General features: G+C 30.7%; 1 protein-coding gene across 1 annotated transcript in view; it reads right to left on the bottom strand.

Annotated features, from left to right (window-relative positions):
• LOC130443487 (dorsal root ganglia homeobox protein) overlaps positions 1–19,608 on the bottom strand; it is a 106,253-nt gene that overhangs the window by 71,509 nt on the left and 15,136 nt on the right. Inside the window, exons 2-3 of the mRNA XM_056778155.1 lie at positions 16,456–16,573; positions 8,007–8,200 (exon numbers count right to left, since the gene is read on the bottom strand). Coding sequence (XP_056634133.1) covers positions 8,007–8,200; positions 16,456–16,549 — 288 coding nt within the window. The 5' untranslated portion in view covers positions 16,550–16,573. The remainder of the gene's footprint in view (positions 1–8,006; positions 8,201–16,455; positions 16,574–19,608) is intronic.

The raw sequence follows: 19,608 nt of genomic DNA, 5'->3' as shown, positions 1-19,608 counted from the left end.
ATTTCTAAGAGGATTTGAACTCGAGGAAGTTTTCTCGCGCAGAAACTTGATCTGGCGAATCTACTCCCACAAATCCCCAATTCGAAGATGTTTGCGTGGTTTGTAGACGGAGTTTTCTGCCAGTTGGAAACATTTAAAGACAAGTCAACTCAAAATAACCATAATTGGCTAATCTGCAAGGCAAATTTAAATGCTGATTAGTCTGGTTTTGTATTGGTAAACGACACTAGACAAAACGCTGGTATCTGACTAAAAAACGTGGTTGCCGAGCTCCAATGAGAAGAGGACATGAGAAAAAGAAGAAGAATAACCTACCTGTTTGTCCATTGGCTGAAAGTTGGTGTCAATTGAAGGAAAAAATCTTGGAATTCCTTGTGGTCTTAATTAAACATCGTAGAATATACAAACGATGACTTTGAACCAGATGATAAGATATCTTTAGTAATAGAGGCTTTTCTGAGGCTATAATTGATGGTTTCTTACTAAATAATAATGACATAAATGGAAACTTAACCTCAAATTGATAATGAAAGAAATTTAGCGCGTTTTCAGTTTTACCTTAATAGTCCGGTCAATATTAACATTTAAAATAACAAAAATCCTCGAAAAGCAGGATATTAGTGGGAAGTAGGGGTTTACTACTACAAATAAAGTTTTAGAAATACCCATCGATTCTATGTGTGCTACAAAAGTTATTTGTGGTCAAAGGTCAAGATTTTTAGGATTTTTCTCGAAAACGGTGAGTTTTATCGAAAAAAATTTCAAATTAAAGTTGTAGAACTTGAAATTCTCTACAAAAATGATAGGTATGATTTTTTTTCTAACAGTTACCATTTCTGAGATATCGCGATTCTAAGAATCATATTATGCCTGATGTACACATATAAGTCATATACCTATTTGTGTCTCAAAACAAGCTCAAAATGACGCAGATGTCATCAAAATTGATTAGGTTAGGTTGAGACACCAATAGAAAAACTTTGTCAACTCATATATTTATAGCCCGGTCAATTTAGACTTAAAAAAGTTATTCGTAGTCAAAGGTCAAAACTTTTAGGATTTTTCTCGAAAACGGTGAGTTTTATCAAAAAAAACCTCGAATCAAAGTTGTAGCTTTTGAAATTCTCTACAAAAATGATAGGTGTGATTTTTTTTCTAACAGTTACCATTTCTGAGATATCGCGATTCTAAGAATCATATTATGCCTGATGTACACATATAAGTCATATACCTATTTGTGTCTCAAAACAAGCTCAAAATGACGCAGATGTCATCAAAATTGATTAGGTTAGGTTGAAACACCAATAGAAAAACTTTGTCAACCCATATATTTATAGCCCGGTCAATTTAGACTTAAAAAAGTTATTCGTAGTCAAAGGTCAAAACTTTTAGGATTTTTCTCGAAAACTGTGAGTTTTATCAATAGTTTGAGGTTTTTTTCGATAAAACTCACCGTTTTCGAGAAAAGTCCTAAAAGTTTAGACCTTTGACCACAAAAAAGTTTTTTTTTGTCTAAATTGACCGGACTATAAACAAATTTTGTAAGAAATTAGCGTTTAATTAAGCAGAAAAGGCGTCGGGGAATTTTCTTTCAGAAGTCGATGGTTAAATCGAACGAAATACACTTCAAATTGATTTCTCATCCACCGTATAGTCAAAATCTGGTTCCCAGTGATTAATATCTATTCGTTGATGTCAAAAAAACGTTCGCGGGTGCAAATTCGATTCAAATGAAGAAGGAATTGATGAAACTGATGAATATTTTGATGCTTGTACAAGCGTGGCAATAAAATCGATTTTCGGCGAAAAAATTTGTTATTTTCTTAAATTTTTGTGATATTTGCTATGTACAAGACACTTTATTGTGGAAAATAAACAAATTTTGTAAGAAATTAGCGTTTAATTAAGCAGAAAAGGCATCGGGGAATTTTCTATTCTTTATCGTCGTAGTTTTATAAAATTTCTAAAAGAATTATGAGGAAATATTAAATATAAATGAGAACATAATCCAAACGTCGAATCAATATGATATATTCATTGAAAATCTAACACAATAACCCGCCCCTTTCTATTTATCTTTTGAACTTTCCTCCACAATGGATGTACGAGTTTATCAAAACGCATGTCTATGTCATATCGAAGAGAAAGTCCCTTTTAATTCAGTTTCTCCCCTTTTTCCAGCGAGGAAAACGCCGTAGCGGGGTATCAGGTTACCGCCCCAGTCGGTTGGTCAGAGGCAATCGTGAAATAGTAAAGCACCCTCGAACCGCCCTTAGAGACATCACGAAAAACTCTCAAGATTGTCAAAATATTTTCTTTTAAGTGATTGCGATGCAGAAAAAATATTTAAATTAATCAAATTCGTTCGGATTTTTTTATGGAAATTATCGATTACGACAGTACCGTTAGTTTTTGTACAAAATTTAGAGATTTAAAAATACCGCATTTCGAAAATTTACTCCCCGTTCGATTATCTAAATTTAGTTTGTATTAAATGATAAATAGAAAGATTTGTCTCGTAATTTACGTAAAAGAATTTTTTTTTGGCGAAAATATTTAAATACTTGTCGACCCATGTATTTATAGTCCGGTCAATTTAGACTTGAAAAAGTTATTCAAAGTACAAAGTTCTTATGATTTTTCTCGAAAACGGTGAGTTTTATCAAAAAAAACCTCAAATTAAAGTTGTAGAACTTGAAATTCTCTACAAAAATGATAAGTATGATTTTTTTTCTAACAGTTACCATTTCTGAGATATCGCGGTTCTAAGAGTCACATTATACTTGATATACACATATAAGCCATCTATCTATTTGTGTCTCAAAACAAGCTCAAAATGACGCAGATGTCATCAAAATTGATTAGGTTAGGCTGAGACACCAATAGAAAAACTTTGTCAACCCATATATTTATAGCCCGGTCAATTTAGACATAAAAAAGTTATTCGTGGTCAAAGGTCAAAATTTTTAGGATTTTTCTCGAAAACGGTGAGTTTTATCAAAAAAAACCTCAAATAAAAGTTGTAGATCTTGAAATTCTCTACAAAAATGATAGGTATGATTTTTTTTCTAACAGTTACCATTTCTGAGATATTTATTAAAATAACAAATTTTTTCGCCGAAAATCGATTTTATTGCCACGCTTGTACAAGCATCAAAATATTCATCAGTTTCATCAATTCCTTCTTCATTTGAATCGAATTTGCATCCGCGAACGTTTTTTTGACATCAACGAATAGATATTAATCACTGGGAACCAGATTTTGACTATACGGTGGATGAGAAATCAATTTGAAGTGTAATTCGTTCAATTTAACCATCGACTTTTGAATCGGTGCGACGATAAAGAATAGAAAATTCCCCGATGCCTTTTCTGCTTAATTAAACGCTAATTTCTTACAAAATTTGTTGATAGTCCGGTCAATTTAGACAAAAAAAACTTATTTGTGGTCAAAGGTCTAAACTTTTAGGACTTTTCTCGAAAACGGTGAGTTTTATCGAAAAAAACCTCAAATTAAAGTTGTAGATCTTAAAATTCTCTACAAAAATGATTGGAATGATTTTTTTCCTAACAATTACCATTTCTGAGATATCGCGGTTCTAAGAATCATATTATGCCTGATATACACAGATAAGCCATCTATCTATTTGTGTCTCAAAACAAGCTCAAAATGACGCAGATGTCATCAAAATTGATTAGGTTAGGTTGAGACACCAATAGAAAAACTTTGTCAACCCATATATTTATAGCCCAGTCAATTTAGACATAAAAAAGTTATTCGTGGTCAAAGGTCAAAATTTTTAGAATTTTTCTCGAAAACGGTGAGTTTTATCAAAAAAAACCTCAAATAAAAGTTGTAGATCTTGAAATTCTCTACAAAAATGATAGGTATGATTTTTTTTCTAACAGTTACCATTTCTGAGATATCGCGGTTCTAAGAGTCACATTATACTTGATATACACATATAAGCCATCTATCTATTTGTGTCTCAAAACAAGCTCAAAATGACGCAGATGTCATCAAAATTGATTAGGATAGGTTGAGACACCAATAGAAAAACTTTGTCAACCCATATATTTATAGCCCGGTCAATTTAGACTTAAAAAAGTTATTCGCAGTCAAAGGTCAAAATTTTTAGGATTTTTCTCGAAAACGGTGAGTTTTATCAAAAAAAACCTCAAATAAAAGTTGTAGATCTTGAAATTCTCTACAAAAATGATAAGTATGATTTTTTTTCTAACAGTTACCATTTCTGAGATATCGCGGTTCTAAGAGTCACATTATACTTGATATACACATATAAGCCATCTATCTATTTGTGTCTCAAAACAAGCTCAAAATGACGCAGATGTCATCAAAATTGATTAGGTTAGGCTGAGACACCAATAGAAAAACTTTGTCAACCCATATATTTATAGCCCGGTCAATTTAGACATAAAAAAGTTATTCGTGGTCAAAGGTCAAAATTTTTAGGATTTTTCTCGAAAACGGTGAGTTTTATCAAAAAAAACCTCAAATAAAAGTTGTAGATCTTGAAATTCTCTACAAAAATGATAGGTATGATTTTTTTCCTAACAGTTACCATTTCTGAGATATTTATTAAAATAACAAATTTTTTCGCCGAAAATCGATTTTATTGCCACGCTTGTACAAGCATCAAAATATTCATCAGTTTCATCAATTCCTTCTTCATTTGAATCGAATTTGCACCCGCGAACGTTTTTTTGACATCAACGAATAGATATTAATCACTGGGAACCAGATTTTGACTATACGGTGGATGAGAAATCAATTTGAAGTGTAATTCGTTCGATTTAACCATCGACTTCTGAATCCGTGTATTGTCTTGGTTTTTCTTCGACATATATTGCCAGTTTTCCGAATTCAAACGATTCTCTACCTTTTGGAGATAGTCCATAAACAATATTTCATGTCAAAATGTCAAAATACCGAAGCCGTAACCTTTCCAGTTGGCTTGGAGACTTTGAACCTGGTGCACCGGCTGCAGTCCACTCACTGATATATTTATTGGCGTATAATCGTGGGCGAAATATCGTTTTTTTTTGATAAAAAAACTTGCGTCCGCCTATGTTTAATCCACTTTATACATGTGCGATAATTAAGGTATCGAATTACGTGACGGTCGAATGAAAAAGTTTACGAATGAATTTTCTCATGTCAATTGAACGTCGTTGGGACGTCCCCGACGTACGTCTAGGGGTGTATAGTATAAACCGACGCGGGGATAGCTGCAAATTGATAAACTAATTTCATTAATATGAATACAGACCGAAGATAAAACTACTAATCGAAATTTTCGAATCGAAACTGAAGTAATCGATTGTGGTTAGTAATCGATATCTCGTCCGCCATATTAGTTCGAATATTTGACGTTTCGTTTTTCCGAAATGTGAATCGTTGAAATACCTCGAAGCTATTCGTCGGTATTTGTGAATAATAACGTATAATGACTTCATTGATATTTATTAGGGAAAGCGGCATGTTTTCTGAAGGGTTTACGAGACTTTAGGTGGCGTGTTGGGGTTGGCAGGTCGAGAGGGATTGGGAATTAGGGGTCGTAACATTGTATCGCTTTAGTTTTCATAAGGGGGTAACATCTGTTGTGGTTTGCCGAGCAAACTCTCGGTAATTATCTGCGTGGTTTAATAATCACTTTGCCGCAGGTTCTATTCAAAATTCCATTTCGGATTTGATATATGTTGTTGTTTTTTTCATTTTGAATGAGATATCCTTGACGAAATTTTGAGATATTTCGAAATTGTTGGACAGAATTGATTTTAATTTGGTCTCTATCCATTTTTTGATACGTCTACTTTAACCCCCTGTATCTCGTAGATAGTGAACTTTTGGGACCTAATGATTTTTTGACTAGTTGATTGAACTTTTTTTAAGAACTTTGTTTTAAAATGAGCTCATTATTTGGCTCAATTTGCCCTAAATATTTTTTTAAACAAAAGTCAACATCAGGCTTTCAAGAATTATTTATTTCTTCACTTTAAAACCCTATATCTCGATAATGACGAAGTTTAGGATACTATCAATTTTTTTCCTAATGGTCTGAACTATTTTTAATATTTCTGTGTAATATGAGCTCCTTATGTAGCTCAATTTGTCCTAAATATTTTTTTAAACAAAAGTCAACTTCAGTCTTACAAGAATTATTTATTTCTTCAATTTAACACCCTATAACTTGGGAATGACAAGTTTGAGGGACTTGTTAAATTTTTTTCCAATAGATTGAACCTTTTTCAGTATTTTTCTATAATATGAGCACTCTATTTAGCTCAATTTGTGATGTATGATGTTTTAAACAAAAATCAGTCATTTAACGATTTTTGATATCTCAACTTTAACCCCCTGTATCTCGTAGATGGTAAACTTTTGGGACCTAATCATTTTTTGACTAGTAGATTGAACTTTTTTTAAGAACTTTGTTTTAAAATGAGCTCATTATTTGGCTCGATTTGCCCCAAATATTTTTTTAAACAAAAGTCAACTTCAGTCTTTCAAGAATTATTTATTTCTTCAATTTAACACCCTATAACTTGGGAATGACAAGTTTGAGGGACTTGTTAAATTTTTTTCCAATAGATTGAACCTTTTTCAGTATTTTTCAGTAATATGAGCACTCTATTTAGCTCAATTTGTACTGTATGATGTTTTAAACAAAAATCAAAATCAGTCATTTAACGATTTTTGATATCTCAACTTTAACCCCCTGTATCTCGTAGATGGTAAACTTTTGGGACCTAATCATTTTTTGACTAGTAGATTGAACTTTTTTTAAGAACTTTGTTTTAAAATGAGCTCATTATTTGGCTCGATTTGCCCCAAATATTTTTTTAAACAAAAGTCAACTTCAGTCTTTCAAGAATTATTTATTTCTTCAATTTAACACCCTATAACTTGGGGATGACAAGTTTGAGGGACTTGTTAAATTTTTTTCCAATAGATTGAACCTTTTTCAGTATTTTTCAGTAATATGAGCACTCTATTTAGCTCAATTTGTACTGTATGATGTTTTAAACAAAAATCAAAATCAGTCATTTAACGATTTTTGATACGTCTAGTTTAACCCCCTGTATCTCGTAGATGGTAAACTTTTGGGACCTAATCATTTTTTGACTAGTAGATTGAACTTTTTTTAAGAACTTTGTTTTACAATGAGCTCATTATTTGGCTCAATTTGCCCTAAATATTTTTTTAAACAAAAGTCAACATCAGTCTTTTAAGAATTATTTATTTCTTCAATTTAACACCCTATAACTTGGGGATGACAAGTTTGAGGGACTTGTTAAATTTTTTTCCAATAGATTGAACCTTTTTCAGTATTTTTCAGTAATATGAGCACTCTATTTAGCTCAATTTGTACTGTATGATGTTTTAAACAAAAATCAAAATCAGTCATTTAACGATTTTTGATACGTCTAGTTTAACCCCCTGTATCTCGTAGATGGTAAACTTTTGGGACCTAATCATTTTTTGACTAGTAGATTGAACTTTTTTTAAGAACTTTGTTTTACAATGAGCTCATTATTTGGCTCAATTTGCCCCAAATATTTTTTTAAACAAAAGTCAACTTCAGTCTTTCAAGAATTATTTATTTCTTCAATTTAACACCCTGTAACTTGGGAATGACAAGTTTGAGGGACTTGTTAAATTTTTTTCCAATAGATTGAACCTTTTTCAGTATTTTTCAGTAATATGAGCACTCTATTTAGCTCAATTTGTACTGTATGATGTTTTAAACAAAAATCAAAATCAGTCATTTAACGATTTTTGATATCTCAACTTTAACACCCTGTATCTTGTATATGCAAATGTATAGGAAACTATAAATTTTTTGTCAATTAAAACAAACATTTTTTAATACTTTGTTGCAATAAAATTAATTGAATCCAATCGTATTTTTCGTGAAAAAAAATATATTTTTTTTAAATAAATACAGATGAATAATTATTTCTCATAATTTCTGACGGTTTACCTGGACTCTAGCCTCGGTTAAATTAATTTTCATAGCTAAATCTTCCCTTGTAAAAACATCTGGATAATGAGTTTGTGCGAAAGCCGTTTCCAATTCTTCTAATTGTTGCAACGTAAAAGTGGTCCGATTTCTTCTTTGTTTCCTTCTGACGAAAGTATCGTCATGAATTGCCGGATGGTAAGAATAGCTAGTGTCTGCAAAAAAAAAACGAAAACAATCATTTAATAAATAAAACTTTCGATATTTGCGTGACATGGAACAAAAACATCCAAACGTCAAACGTCAATTAGATAATAGTTGATCTACGTCAAAATGGCGGTTGTGAGGTAAATAATCAACTTTCTCGTATGTACACATTAAGTTTTTCTTGATTATTTCCGGTAGTTAGGTTGTTTTTTTTTGTTTTATGGTATCGGGAGAATTTCAAAGATATATTTCAATGAAATTAATACAACGGAAACTGAATATTTTTGCACAAACCGGACAGACGACAATTTTTAAACGGCCATCAGCTGATTTTGACAATTCGTTATATTGTGATTAACCTATTCGATTCCCGTTTAGATAACCGATAAAATCTTCTTCTTTTTGCATATTCTTTTGATAAATAAAGTTAATTTCGAAAATTTTCTAATAGTTTTTTTAGTAATTCGAACGACGTCAATTAGTAAATCAGTAAATAATAGCATTCGACAAAAGGATCGGTCGGAATGGAATGACAACTAATCACGTCTGACACGTGCTGGTTCACAGAGTACCTGTCGCTGACATACAGATACGGACTCGCCGAAAAAACCGAAATACTCAATATCGAGCTTGTTAAATACCGGTTTATGCTTTTCCTAAAGATAAAATTCGGGCGTTCAAGTATCATTGATAAAATCTTGATAAAATTTTCGAATTTCCGTCGTACAAATACTCACTATTGTTTTATTAAAGTTTGCATTCATCTTTCGGACTATAAATACGGTCCAGTCGTTGCGGGGCGTTGAATATACGTGGATTTGCAATACAAACAATACCCTTTGTGAAATTCTCGCTTCATGTCATGATTTTATACATGCCGACACAAATTGTATGTGATTTTCCATCGGCGATTGTGATTAGAGTCTTTCGAGCTAGGCTAGAATTATTTTACAGAGATTAACATTGAGATCGGTATTACTTCACCTTTACTAAAGGTAATTAACACTCCGATGCATACAAAATTACTCCCAATCGAATGATGTCACACATACGCATCGTTAAAACAATATATAATTAAATCCGCTGCGTCAGTTTATTCGCTTTGGGACATTTTGCTACTTAACATTCGAGATATGGCAGCACTGGTATGTATATGTCAAATCTGACGTTGCTAAAGTCATTTTTAATCGTGAACGTAACCTAACCTAACCTAAACGGAACGTGTGTCAATTGAGTTGTTTGTAGATACTTGAAATGGTCAAAAAATGGATGATTTTTCATGATTTTCGACATATCGGCAGTATCCCGATCGATTAGCTTCGATTTAATGAATCAGCTGTCAAAAAACATCGACGTTTTGCGTAAACTGACATTGACAGATCTTCGTGTGACATACAGCGAGATTGGGTATTAATTCCACTCGCAAACGTTCAAAATTGCTTTCAAATTTTACTGGCAAAAATTTGGAGACACGTCAAATCCGAAAAGATATTTTCTAACAGTTTAAAATACAAATAACTCGACTGGTAACGTTTAATTGAGATAAATACTGATGAATCAAGATCCTAACTCTTCTTCTTCTTTTTTTTAAAGTAGGTATCGGGTATAAATGAGTTTCGATACTCCCTGTATAGTAAAAACCGTAATCCGGCACTCACTTAATATAAAATCGATAAATTTTGTAAATGTTTGATGAACGTTCGAAATAAACGATGTTTGCTTGCGGTTTTAATTCGCGGAAAGCTGAGCAGATTACAAGATTAAATATAAAATTCATCTGAATTAAACATTAGATTTTAATTAATATATATCCTCACTGTAGATGTAATTACGTTACGCATAAATGAAATTACACTTTACCAAACTCTAGATACATTTATGAAGTCTGATATTCTTCAGTGGATGAAACGAGATATGTTTAGACATAATTTTACATAAAAAAGAAGAAGAAATGACAGTGACATTTGTTTTCGATAATTCGTGTTAGGTTAGGTGTTTATTTATCTAATTAACAAACAAATTTCGTCGCCGTATCGTGATTTTTTGATAATTTCATTGTCTTATATTGAAAAAATTAATAATATATACGGGAGTTATCGAAAAAGTATTAAAAAAAAACGATTACATTTCATATCGATGTAGTGGTTAATCCAGATTAAATCCATTGTAATAATACTTAGAAATCCAGTAATTTTGATTAAAATTCGTCAACAAAACCTTCAGTGGATGAAACGAGATATGTTTAGACATAATTTTACATAAAAAAGAAGAAGAAATGACAGTGACATTTGTTTTCGATAATTCGTGTTAGGTTAGTTGTTTATTTATCTAATTAACAAACAAATTTCGTCGTCGTATCGTGATTTTTTGATAATTTCATTGTCTTATATCGAAAAAATTAATAATATATACGGGAGTTATCGGAAAAGTATTTAAAAAAAAACGATTACATTTCATATCGATGTAGTGGTTAATCCAGATTAAATCCATTGTAATAATACTTAGAAATCCAGTAATTTTGATTAAAATTCGTCAACAAAACCTTCAGTGGATGAAACGAGATATGTTTAGACATAATTTTACATAAAAAAGAAGAAGAAATGACAGTGACATTTGTTTTCGATAATTCGTGTTAGGTTAGTTGTTTATTTATCTAATTAACAAACAAATTTCGTCGTCGTATCGTGATTTTTTGATAATTTCATTGTCTTATATCGAAAAAATTAATAATATATACGGGAGTTATCGGAAAAGTATTTAAAAAAAAACGATTACATTTCGTATCGATGTAGTGGTTAATCCAGATTAAATCCATCGTAAATATACTTAGAAATCCAGTAATTTTGATTAAAATTCGTCAACAAAACCTTCAGTGGATGAAACGAGATATGTTTAGACATAATTTTACATAAAAAAGAAGAAGAAATGACAGTGACATTGTTTTCGATAATTCGTGTTAGGTTAGGTGTTTATTTATCTAATTAACAAACAAATTTCGTCGTCGTATCGTGATTTTTTGATAATTTCATTGTCTTATATCGAAAAAATTAATAATATATACGGGAGTTATCGGAAAAGTATTTAAAAAAAAACGATTACATTTCGTATCGATGTAGTGGTTAATCCAGATTAAATCCATCGTAAATATACTTAGAAATCCAGTAATTTTGATTAAAATTCGTCAACAAAACCTTCAGTGGATGAAACGAGATATGTTTAGACATAATTTTACATAAAAAAGAAGAAGAAATGACAGTGACATTGTTTTCGATAATTCGTGTTAGGTTAGGTGTTTATTTATCTAATTAACAAACAAATTTCGTCGTCGTATCGTGATTTTTTGATAATTTCATTGTCTTATATTGAAAAAATTAATAATATATACGGGAGTTATCGGAAAAGTATTAAAAAAAAAACGATTACATTTCATATCGATGTAGTGGTTAATCCAGATTAAATCCATTGTAATAATACTTAGAAATCCAGTAATTTTGATTAAAATTCGTCAACAAAACCTTCAGTGGATGAAACGAGATATGTTTAGACATAATTTTACATAAAAAAGAAGAAGAAATGACAGTGACATTGTTTTCGATAATTCGTGTTAGGTTAGGTGTTTATTTATCTAATTAACAAACAAATTTCGTCGTCGTATCGTGATTTTTTGATAATTTCATTGTCTTATATCGAAAAAATTAATAATATATACGGGAGTTATCGGAAAAGTATTTAAAAAAAAACGATTACATTTCGTATCGATGTAGTGGTTAATCCAGATTAAATCCATCGTAAATATACTTAGAAATCCAGTAATTTTGATTAAAATTCGTCAACAAAACCTTCAGTGGATGAAACGAGATATGTTTAGACATAATTTTACATAAAAAAGAAGAAGAAATGACAGTGACATTGTTTTCGATAATTCGTGTTAGGTTAGGTGTTTATTTATCTAATTAACAAACAAATTTCGTCGTCGTATCGTGATTTTTTGATAATTTCATTGTCTTATATTGAAAAAATTAATAATATATACGGGAGTTATCGGAAAAGTATTAAAAAAAAAACGATTACATTTCATATCGATGTAGTGGTTAATCCAGATTAAATCCATTGTAATAATACTTAGAAATCCAGTAATTTTGATTAAAATTCGTCAACAAAACCTTCAGTGGATGAAACGAGATATGTTTAGACATAATTTTACATAAAAAAGAAGAAGAAATGACAGTGACATTGTTTTCGATAATTCGTGTTAGGTTAGGTGTTTATTTATCTAATTAACAAACAAATTTCGTCGTCGTATCGTGATTTTTTGATAATTTCATTGTCTTATATCGAAAAAATTAATAATATATACGGGAGTTATCGGAAAAGTATTTAAAAAAAAACGATTACATTTCGTATCGATGTAGTGGTTAATCCAGATTAAATCCATCGTAAATATACTTAGAAATCCAGTAATTTTGATTAAAATTCGTCAACAAAACCTTCAGTGGATGAAACGAGATATGTTTAGACATAATTTTACATAAAAAAGAAGAAGAAATGACAGTGACATTGTTTTCGATAATTCGTGTTAGGTTAGGTGTTTATTTATCTAATTAACAAACAAATTTCGTCGTCGTATCGTGATTTTTTGATAATTTCATTGTCTTATATCGAAAAAATTAATAATATATACGGGAGTTATCGGAAAAGTATTTAAAAAAAAAACGATTACATTTCGTATCGATGTAGTGGTTAATCCAGATTAAATCCATTGTAATAATACTTAGAAATCCAGTAATTTTGATTAAAATTCGTCAACAAAACCTTCAGTGGATGAAACGAGATATGTTTAGACATAATTTTACATAAAAAAGAAGAAGAAATGACAGTGACATTTGTTTTCGATAATTCGTGTTAGGTTAGGTGTTTATTTATCTAATTAACAAACAAATTTCGTCGTCGTATCGTGATTTTTTGATAATTTCATTGTCTTATATCGAAAAAATTAATAATATATACGGGAGTTATCGGAAAAGTATTTAAAAAAAAAACGATTACATTTCGTATCGATGTAGTGGTTAATCCAGATTAAATCCATTGTAATAATACTTAGAAATCCAGTAATTTTGATTAAAATTCGTCAACAAAACCTTCAGTGGATGAAACGAGATATGTTTAGACATAATTTTACATAAAAAAAAGAAGAAATGACAGTGACATTTGTTTTCGATAATTCGTGTTAGGTTAGTTGTTTATTTATCTAATTAACAAACAAATTTCGTCGTCGTATCGTGATTTTTTGATAATTTCATTGTCTTATATCGAAAAAATTAATAATATATACGGGAGTTATCGGAAAAGTATTTAAAAAAAAAACGATTACATTTCGTATCGATGTAGTGGTTAATCCAGATTAAATCCATCGTAAATATACTTAGAAATCCAGTAATTTTGATTAAAATTCGTCAACAAAACCTTCAGTGGATGAAACGAGATATGTTTAGACATAATTTTACATAAAAAAAAGAAGAAATGACAGTGACATTTGTTTTCGATAATTCGTGTTAGGTTAGTTGTTTATTTATCTAATTAACAAACAAATTTCGTCGCCGTATCGTGATTTTTTGATAATTTCATTGTCATACTGAAAAAATTAATAATATATACGGGAGTTATCGGAAAAGTATTAAAAAAAAACGATTACATTTCATATCGATGTAGTGGTTAATCCAGATTAAATCCATTGTAATAATACTTAGAAATCTAGTAATTTTGATTAAAATTCGTCAATAAAGCCTTCAGTGGATGAAACGAGATATGTTTAGACATAATTTTACATAAAAAAGAAGAAGAAATGACAGTGACATTTGTTTTCGATAATTCGTGTTAGGTTAGGTGTTTATTTATCTAATTAACAAACAAATTTCGTCGCCGTATCGTGATTTTTTGATAATTTCATTGTCTTATATCGAAAAAATTAATAATATATACGGGAGTTATCGGAAAAGTATTTAAAAAAAAAACGATTACATTTCGTATCGATGTAGTGGTTAATCCAGATTAAATCCATCGTAAATATACTTAGAAATCCAGTAATTTTGATTAAAATTCGTCAATAAAACCTTTGAAATATCAATTGCAATGCACCAAACGATATACGAGGACCTCCCCGAAAGTTGTTTTGCAAATTGTAGTAAAATATGTCCGACTGACAAATGATTGTGCATTTTTTGCGCATTGTACAGTATAGAGCCTTCAACTAACCCTGAACGTGGAGTATATGGATAAAAATCGTTTCGAAATGAAAAGCTGTGTCGTTGATAAACATTAAATAGTGCCAAGTACTGATCCTTGAGGTGCTCCACATTCTATTGATTTACAAGGTGACTTCTGTTGGTAAAATATGACTATAAACCTGAAACCGTAGTACTGCGGCGCGTTTATTAAAATATTACGATGATAAACACAATCTAAAGCTATAGAAAAATCAAATAAAGTAGTTGTAGTGCAGTGTGCATATTTTGAGTTACCAGGAAACTAGAGGAGCCACAAATGGCAACACCGCATCCCCGTCTAACCTCCAAACTGCAAATAGTTGTTTTCTTTAAGATTAAACACGTTTTATGGATATTTTTGAATTAGAAATATATAATTGTATTTGCTGGACGTCTCTGAAGAGATTAGAAGTGACCGCGGGTCAAAGTTGGAAACTTTCGAAGTGAATTTAGTCTTGAAACGAGATAACTTCATGTAACACAAATTTCGTTAGGATTATTGGGTTTGGAAGGAGCTTACAACATGCCAAATATACTCTAACTAAATATCATATGTTTTATGTCGTCGGCTCGGCCGTCACGAAAATTCTTTTAAGAGAAAAAGAGAAAATCGAGTTTGAAATAAGTTTCCAATAAATGACCGACGCGCCAACTTAGTCACGTAATTACTAAACGCTCAACTACAGCAAAAGTTATAAACAGAGATTGCATTTAGTAAATAATGACGTAGAAAAAATTGTGTATGAAACTCGTGAGTAAAATAACTCGTAAAACGCTCCTAGTGGTGAAAAAAATGTTTTACTTTACTCACTTGTGCGTCAATTATCTCGATTTTTATAAAATTTTCGTGCTCAAGTGTGTTATGGTGGTATTTACATTGTTGTCAGATCTTTCCTTTTTTAGGAAAAATAAAGAATATTGTTATTTCAAATCGATCACCCTGTATAGTTTCCGCTTTTCGAAATCTATAAGAAATATTGATTATTTTTCATTTTCTATACGTAAATCGATGGCGTGACCAATTCTAGTAAATTTTAAAAGTCTGCTTCTTCAGATACCATTAAATCTTTTAAAAAATGTTCCTGAGTGTATTTCTGCCTTTTTTTGTACCATCGACGTGCTTGTTCACGTTTACCCACAAGCAACACAACTATTGGGTGTGGATCTACGCGTTCAACGAGGATGGTTACGTGACCAGTATCCACAATTATGCCGATTTACGTTTCGATTAATACAAAAAGTTACATGATCGTAAAACATAGAAATACTTGTCAATAGTGTCAAATTCCTTGGATATTTGTCCAGTACTCGAGTGAATTGTCGTCTAAAAGTCTGCTAGCATCTAAAGATTTTCAGTTGATGCATTTTTTGCGCCCTGACTTGGATAAATCTTCCACTAAACTAGTTTCGTTAAACTTTTTCACTAATTTACTGACAGTAGTTGTTATTTGTTCGTTTATTTTCTAGAATTTTTTAGAAATTCGTTTTGGTTATATAAACGAGTTCACTTAACGGAGTTAGTTAGTGGATTTCTTTAAGAAAACAATAGATAAAAGTGTGTGAAGAAAATTTAGAAGGATTGAGAAGTAAAACGATTATAAAAAACTACCGATAGAAAATTTTCCGGGATCTAATTCGATAATATTTAAGCAAATAGGATAATGGACGATAATAACAGGTTGTCCGCCGCCTTTATCTTTGGAAAGAGGTCAAAACTAATATGATAACTACGATAATCCACCCCAAGCCTGGCATGTGGTGGTGAAATTTCCTATTAAGGGTCTACAATCTCTCGGGGGTAAACCCCCCTTCAAATATTCACTATACTACTAGGAATTTTTATTAAGACCGACTTTATGATGTTAGCAATGACTAATAATCACTCTAATAGGAAAATTGACGGATTTTTCTTTATATATACAGTATGTCTCTGATGATAGACATGTCCAGTACATTTGAAGAACTATCGAGGGCTGAAAATTGATTGAGGAGTTACTTACATGGATGTGTTGGTGTGAATGGGTATTCCAAAGTTGGTAGCCTCGGTTGGGGCGCTCCGGGATGTAAAGTTGGCGGGCAATGATAGCAGAACATACCTCTGCCACCGCTACCCGCAATCTACAACAAAATACCAAAATAATCCAAGATATTTACATTTTTTTTTATAATTCAATAATTTCAATCTAATGTATCCACGATTCTTGGGAAGATGATGATCTTAGACGTAGGAACGTAAAAAGACGAGTAAAATGTGAGGGCGTTTGGTTTAAACAAGGATACCAGACATGAACTGTACGCCGTTTTCGTATCAAATTCGCTTTTTTGTCTGGAAAACGAAATTTGAAAGCAGAAACTATAAATTTTTTACAAGTAAAACATATTAATAAATCATTGGGCACGAAAGAGTCTTCGCTTCCAGTTCCCAGACCTTCGTTAGTCTTTTATCTGACGCAAATAATCCATCGAACGATGTTTCTATATTCTGGATAATCTTTTATCTTTTGCTTTATTACTTCTAGTGTCGCGAATTTATTAATTAAACGAATCTCACTAAGCCACGCCACTGCTTATATCAGATTGTCTAGCGGGAATATTTCGAAGAAATTGTGTACATACGCCTTCCGACAGTTTCGGCCAATACAAATGCATTTAGGTTTAAGATTCGATGTTTTAATTGGTAAATAGTGGAGATGATAATTCCTCGAGATGTTTATCGGAATTTATAACCAGTTGTGATTACATTTTGTGATGATTTTTCTCAATTTTAGGTCTCTGTTCATAGAAAAAACAGTTGTGATTACATTCTGTGATGATTTTTCTCAATTTTAGGTCTCTGTTCATAGAAAAAACAGTTGTGATTACATTTTGTGATGATTTTTCTCAATTTTAGGTCTCTGTTCATAGAAAAAACAGTTGTGATTACATTTTGTGATGGTTTTTCTCAATTTTAGGTCTCTGTTCATAGAAAAAACAGTTGTGATTACATTTTGTGATGGTTTTTCTCAATTTTAGGTCTCTGTTCATAGAAAAAACAGTTGTGATTACATTCTGTGATGATTTTTCTCAATTTTAGGTCTCTGTTCATAGAAAAAACAGTTGTGATTACATTTTGTGATGATTTTTCTCAATTTTAGGTCTCTGTTCATAAAAAAAACAGTTGTGATTACATTTTGTGATGGTTTTTCTCAATTTTAGGTCTCTGTTCATAGAAAAAACAGTTGTGATTACATTTTGTGATGGTTTTTCTCAATTTTAGGTCTCTGTTCATAGAAAAAACAGTTGTGATTACATTTTGTGATGATTTTTCTCAATTTTAGGTCTCTGTTCATAGAAAAAACAGTTGTGATTACATTCTGTGATGATTTTTCTCAATTTTAGGTCTCTGTTCATAGAAAAAACAGTTGTGATTACATTTTGTGATGATTTTTCTCAATTTTAGGTCTCTGTTCATAGAAAAAACAGTTGTGATTACATTTTGTGATGATTTTTCTCAATTTTAGGTCTCTGTTCATAGAAAAAACAGTTGTGATTACATTTTGTGATGATTTTTCTCAATTTTAGGTCTCTGTTCATAGAAAAAACAGTTGTGATTACATTTTGTGATGATTTTTCCTCAATTTTAGGTCTCTGTTCATAGAAAAAACAGTTGTGATTACATTTTGTGATGATTTTTCTCAATTTTTGGTCTCTGTTCATAGAAAAAACAGTTGTAATTACATTTTGTGATGATTTTTCTCAATTTTTGGTCTCTGTTCATAGAAAAAACAGTTGTAATTACATTTTGTGATGATTTTTCTCAATTTTTGGTCTCTGTTCATAGAAAACCAGTTGTGATTACATTTTGTGATTATTTTTCTCAATTTTTGGTCTCTGTTCATAGAAAAAACAGTTGTAATTACATTTTGTGATGATTTTTCTCAATTTTAGGTCTCTGTTCATAGAAAACCAGTTGTAATTACATTATGTGATGATTTTCTCTCAATTTTTGGTCTCTGTTCATAGAAAAAACAGTTGTAATTACATTTTGTGATGATTTTTCTCAATTTTTGGTCTCTGTTCATAGAAAAAAAACAGTTGTAATTACATTTTGTGATGATTTTTCCTCAATTTTTGGTCTCTGTTCATAGAAAAAACAGTTGTGATTACATTTTGTGATGATTTTTCTTCAAATTTTTGGTCTCTGTTCATAGAAAAAACAGTTGTGATTACATTTTGTGATGGTTTTTCTCAATTTTAGATCTCTCTTCATAGAAAAAACAGTTGTGATTACATTTTGTGATGATTTTTCTCAATTTTAGGTCTCTGTTCATAGAAAACCAGTTGTGATTACATTTTGTGATGATTTTTCTCAATTTTTGGTCTCTGTTCATAGAAAAAACAGTTGTAATTACATTTTGTGATGATTTTTCTCAATTTTTGGTCTCTGTTCATAGAAAAAACAGTTGTAATTACATTTTGTGATGATTTTTCTCAATTTTTGGTCTCTGTTCATAGAAAAAACAGTTGTAATTACATTTTGTGATGATTTTTCTCAATTTTTGGTCTCTGTTCATAGAAAAAAACAGTTGTAATTACATTTTGTGATGATTTTTCTCAATTTTTGGTCTCTGTTCATAGAAAAAACAGTTGTGATTACATTTTGTGATGATTTTTCTCAATTTTAGATCTCTCTTCATAGAAAAAAAACAGTTGTGATTACATTTTGTGATGGTTTTTCTCAATTTTAGATCTCTCTTCATAGAAAAAACAGTTGTGATTACATTTTGTGATGATTTTTCTCAATTTTAGGTCTCTGTTCATAGAAAACCAGTTGTGATTACATTTTGTGATGATTTTTCTCAATTTTTGGTCTCTGTTCATAGAAAAAACAGTTGTAATTACATTTTGTGATGATTTTTTCTCAATTTTTGGTCTCTGTTCATAGAAAAAACAGTTGTAATTACATTTTGTGATGATTTTTCTCAATTTTTGGTCTCTGTTCATAGAAAAAACAGTTGTAATTACATTTTGTGATGATTTTTCCTCAATTTTTGGTCTCTGTTCATAGAAAAAAACAGTTGTAATTACATTTTGTGATGATTTTTCTCAATTTTAGGTCTCTGTTCATAGAAAACCAGTTGTGATTACATTTTGTGATGATTTTTCTCAATTTA

Source organism: Diorhabda sublineata, chromosome 4 (assembly GCF_026230105.1).
Source record: "Diorhabda sublineata isolate icDioSubl1.1 chromosome 4, icDioSubl1.1, whole genome shotgun sequence".
Taxonomy (NCBI): domain Eukaryota; kingdom Metazoa; phylum Arthropoda; class Insecta; order Coleoptera; family Chrysomelidae; genus Diorhabda; species Diorhabda sublineata.
This window is presented reverse-complemented; position numbering and strand designations above follow the sequence as displayed.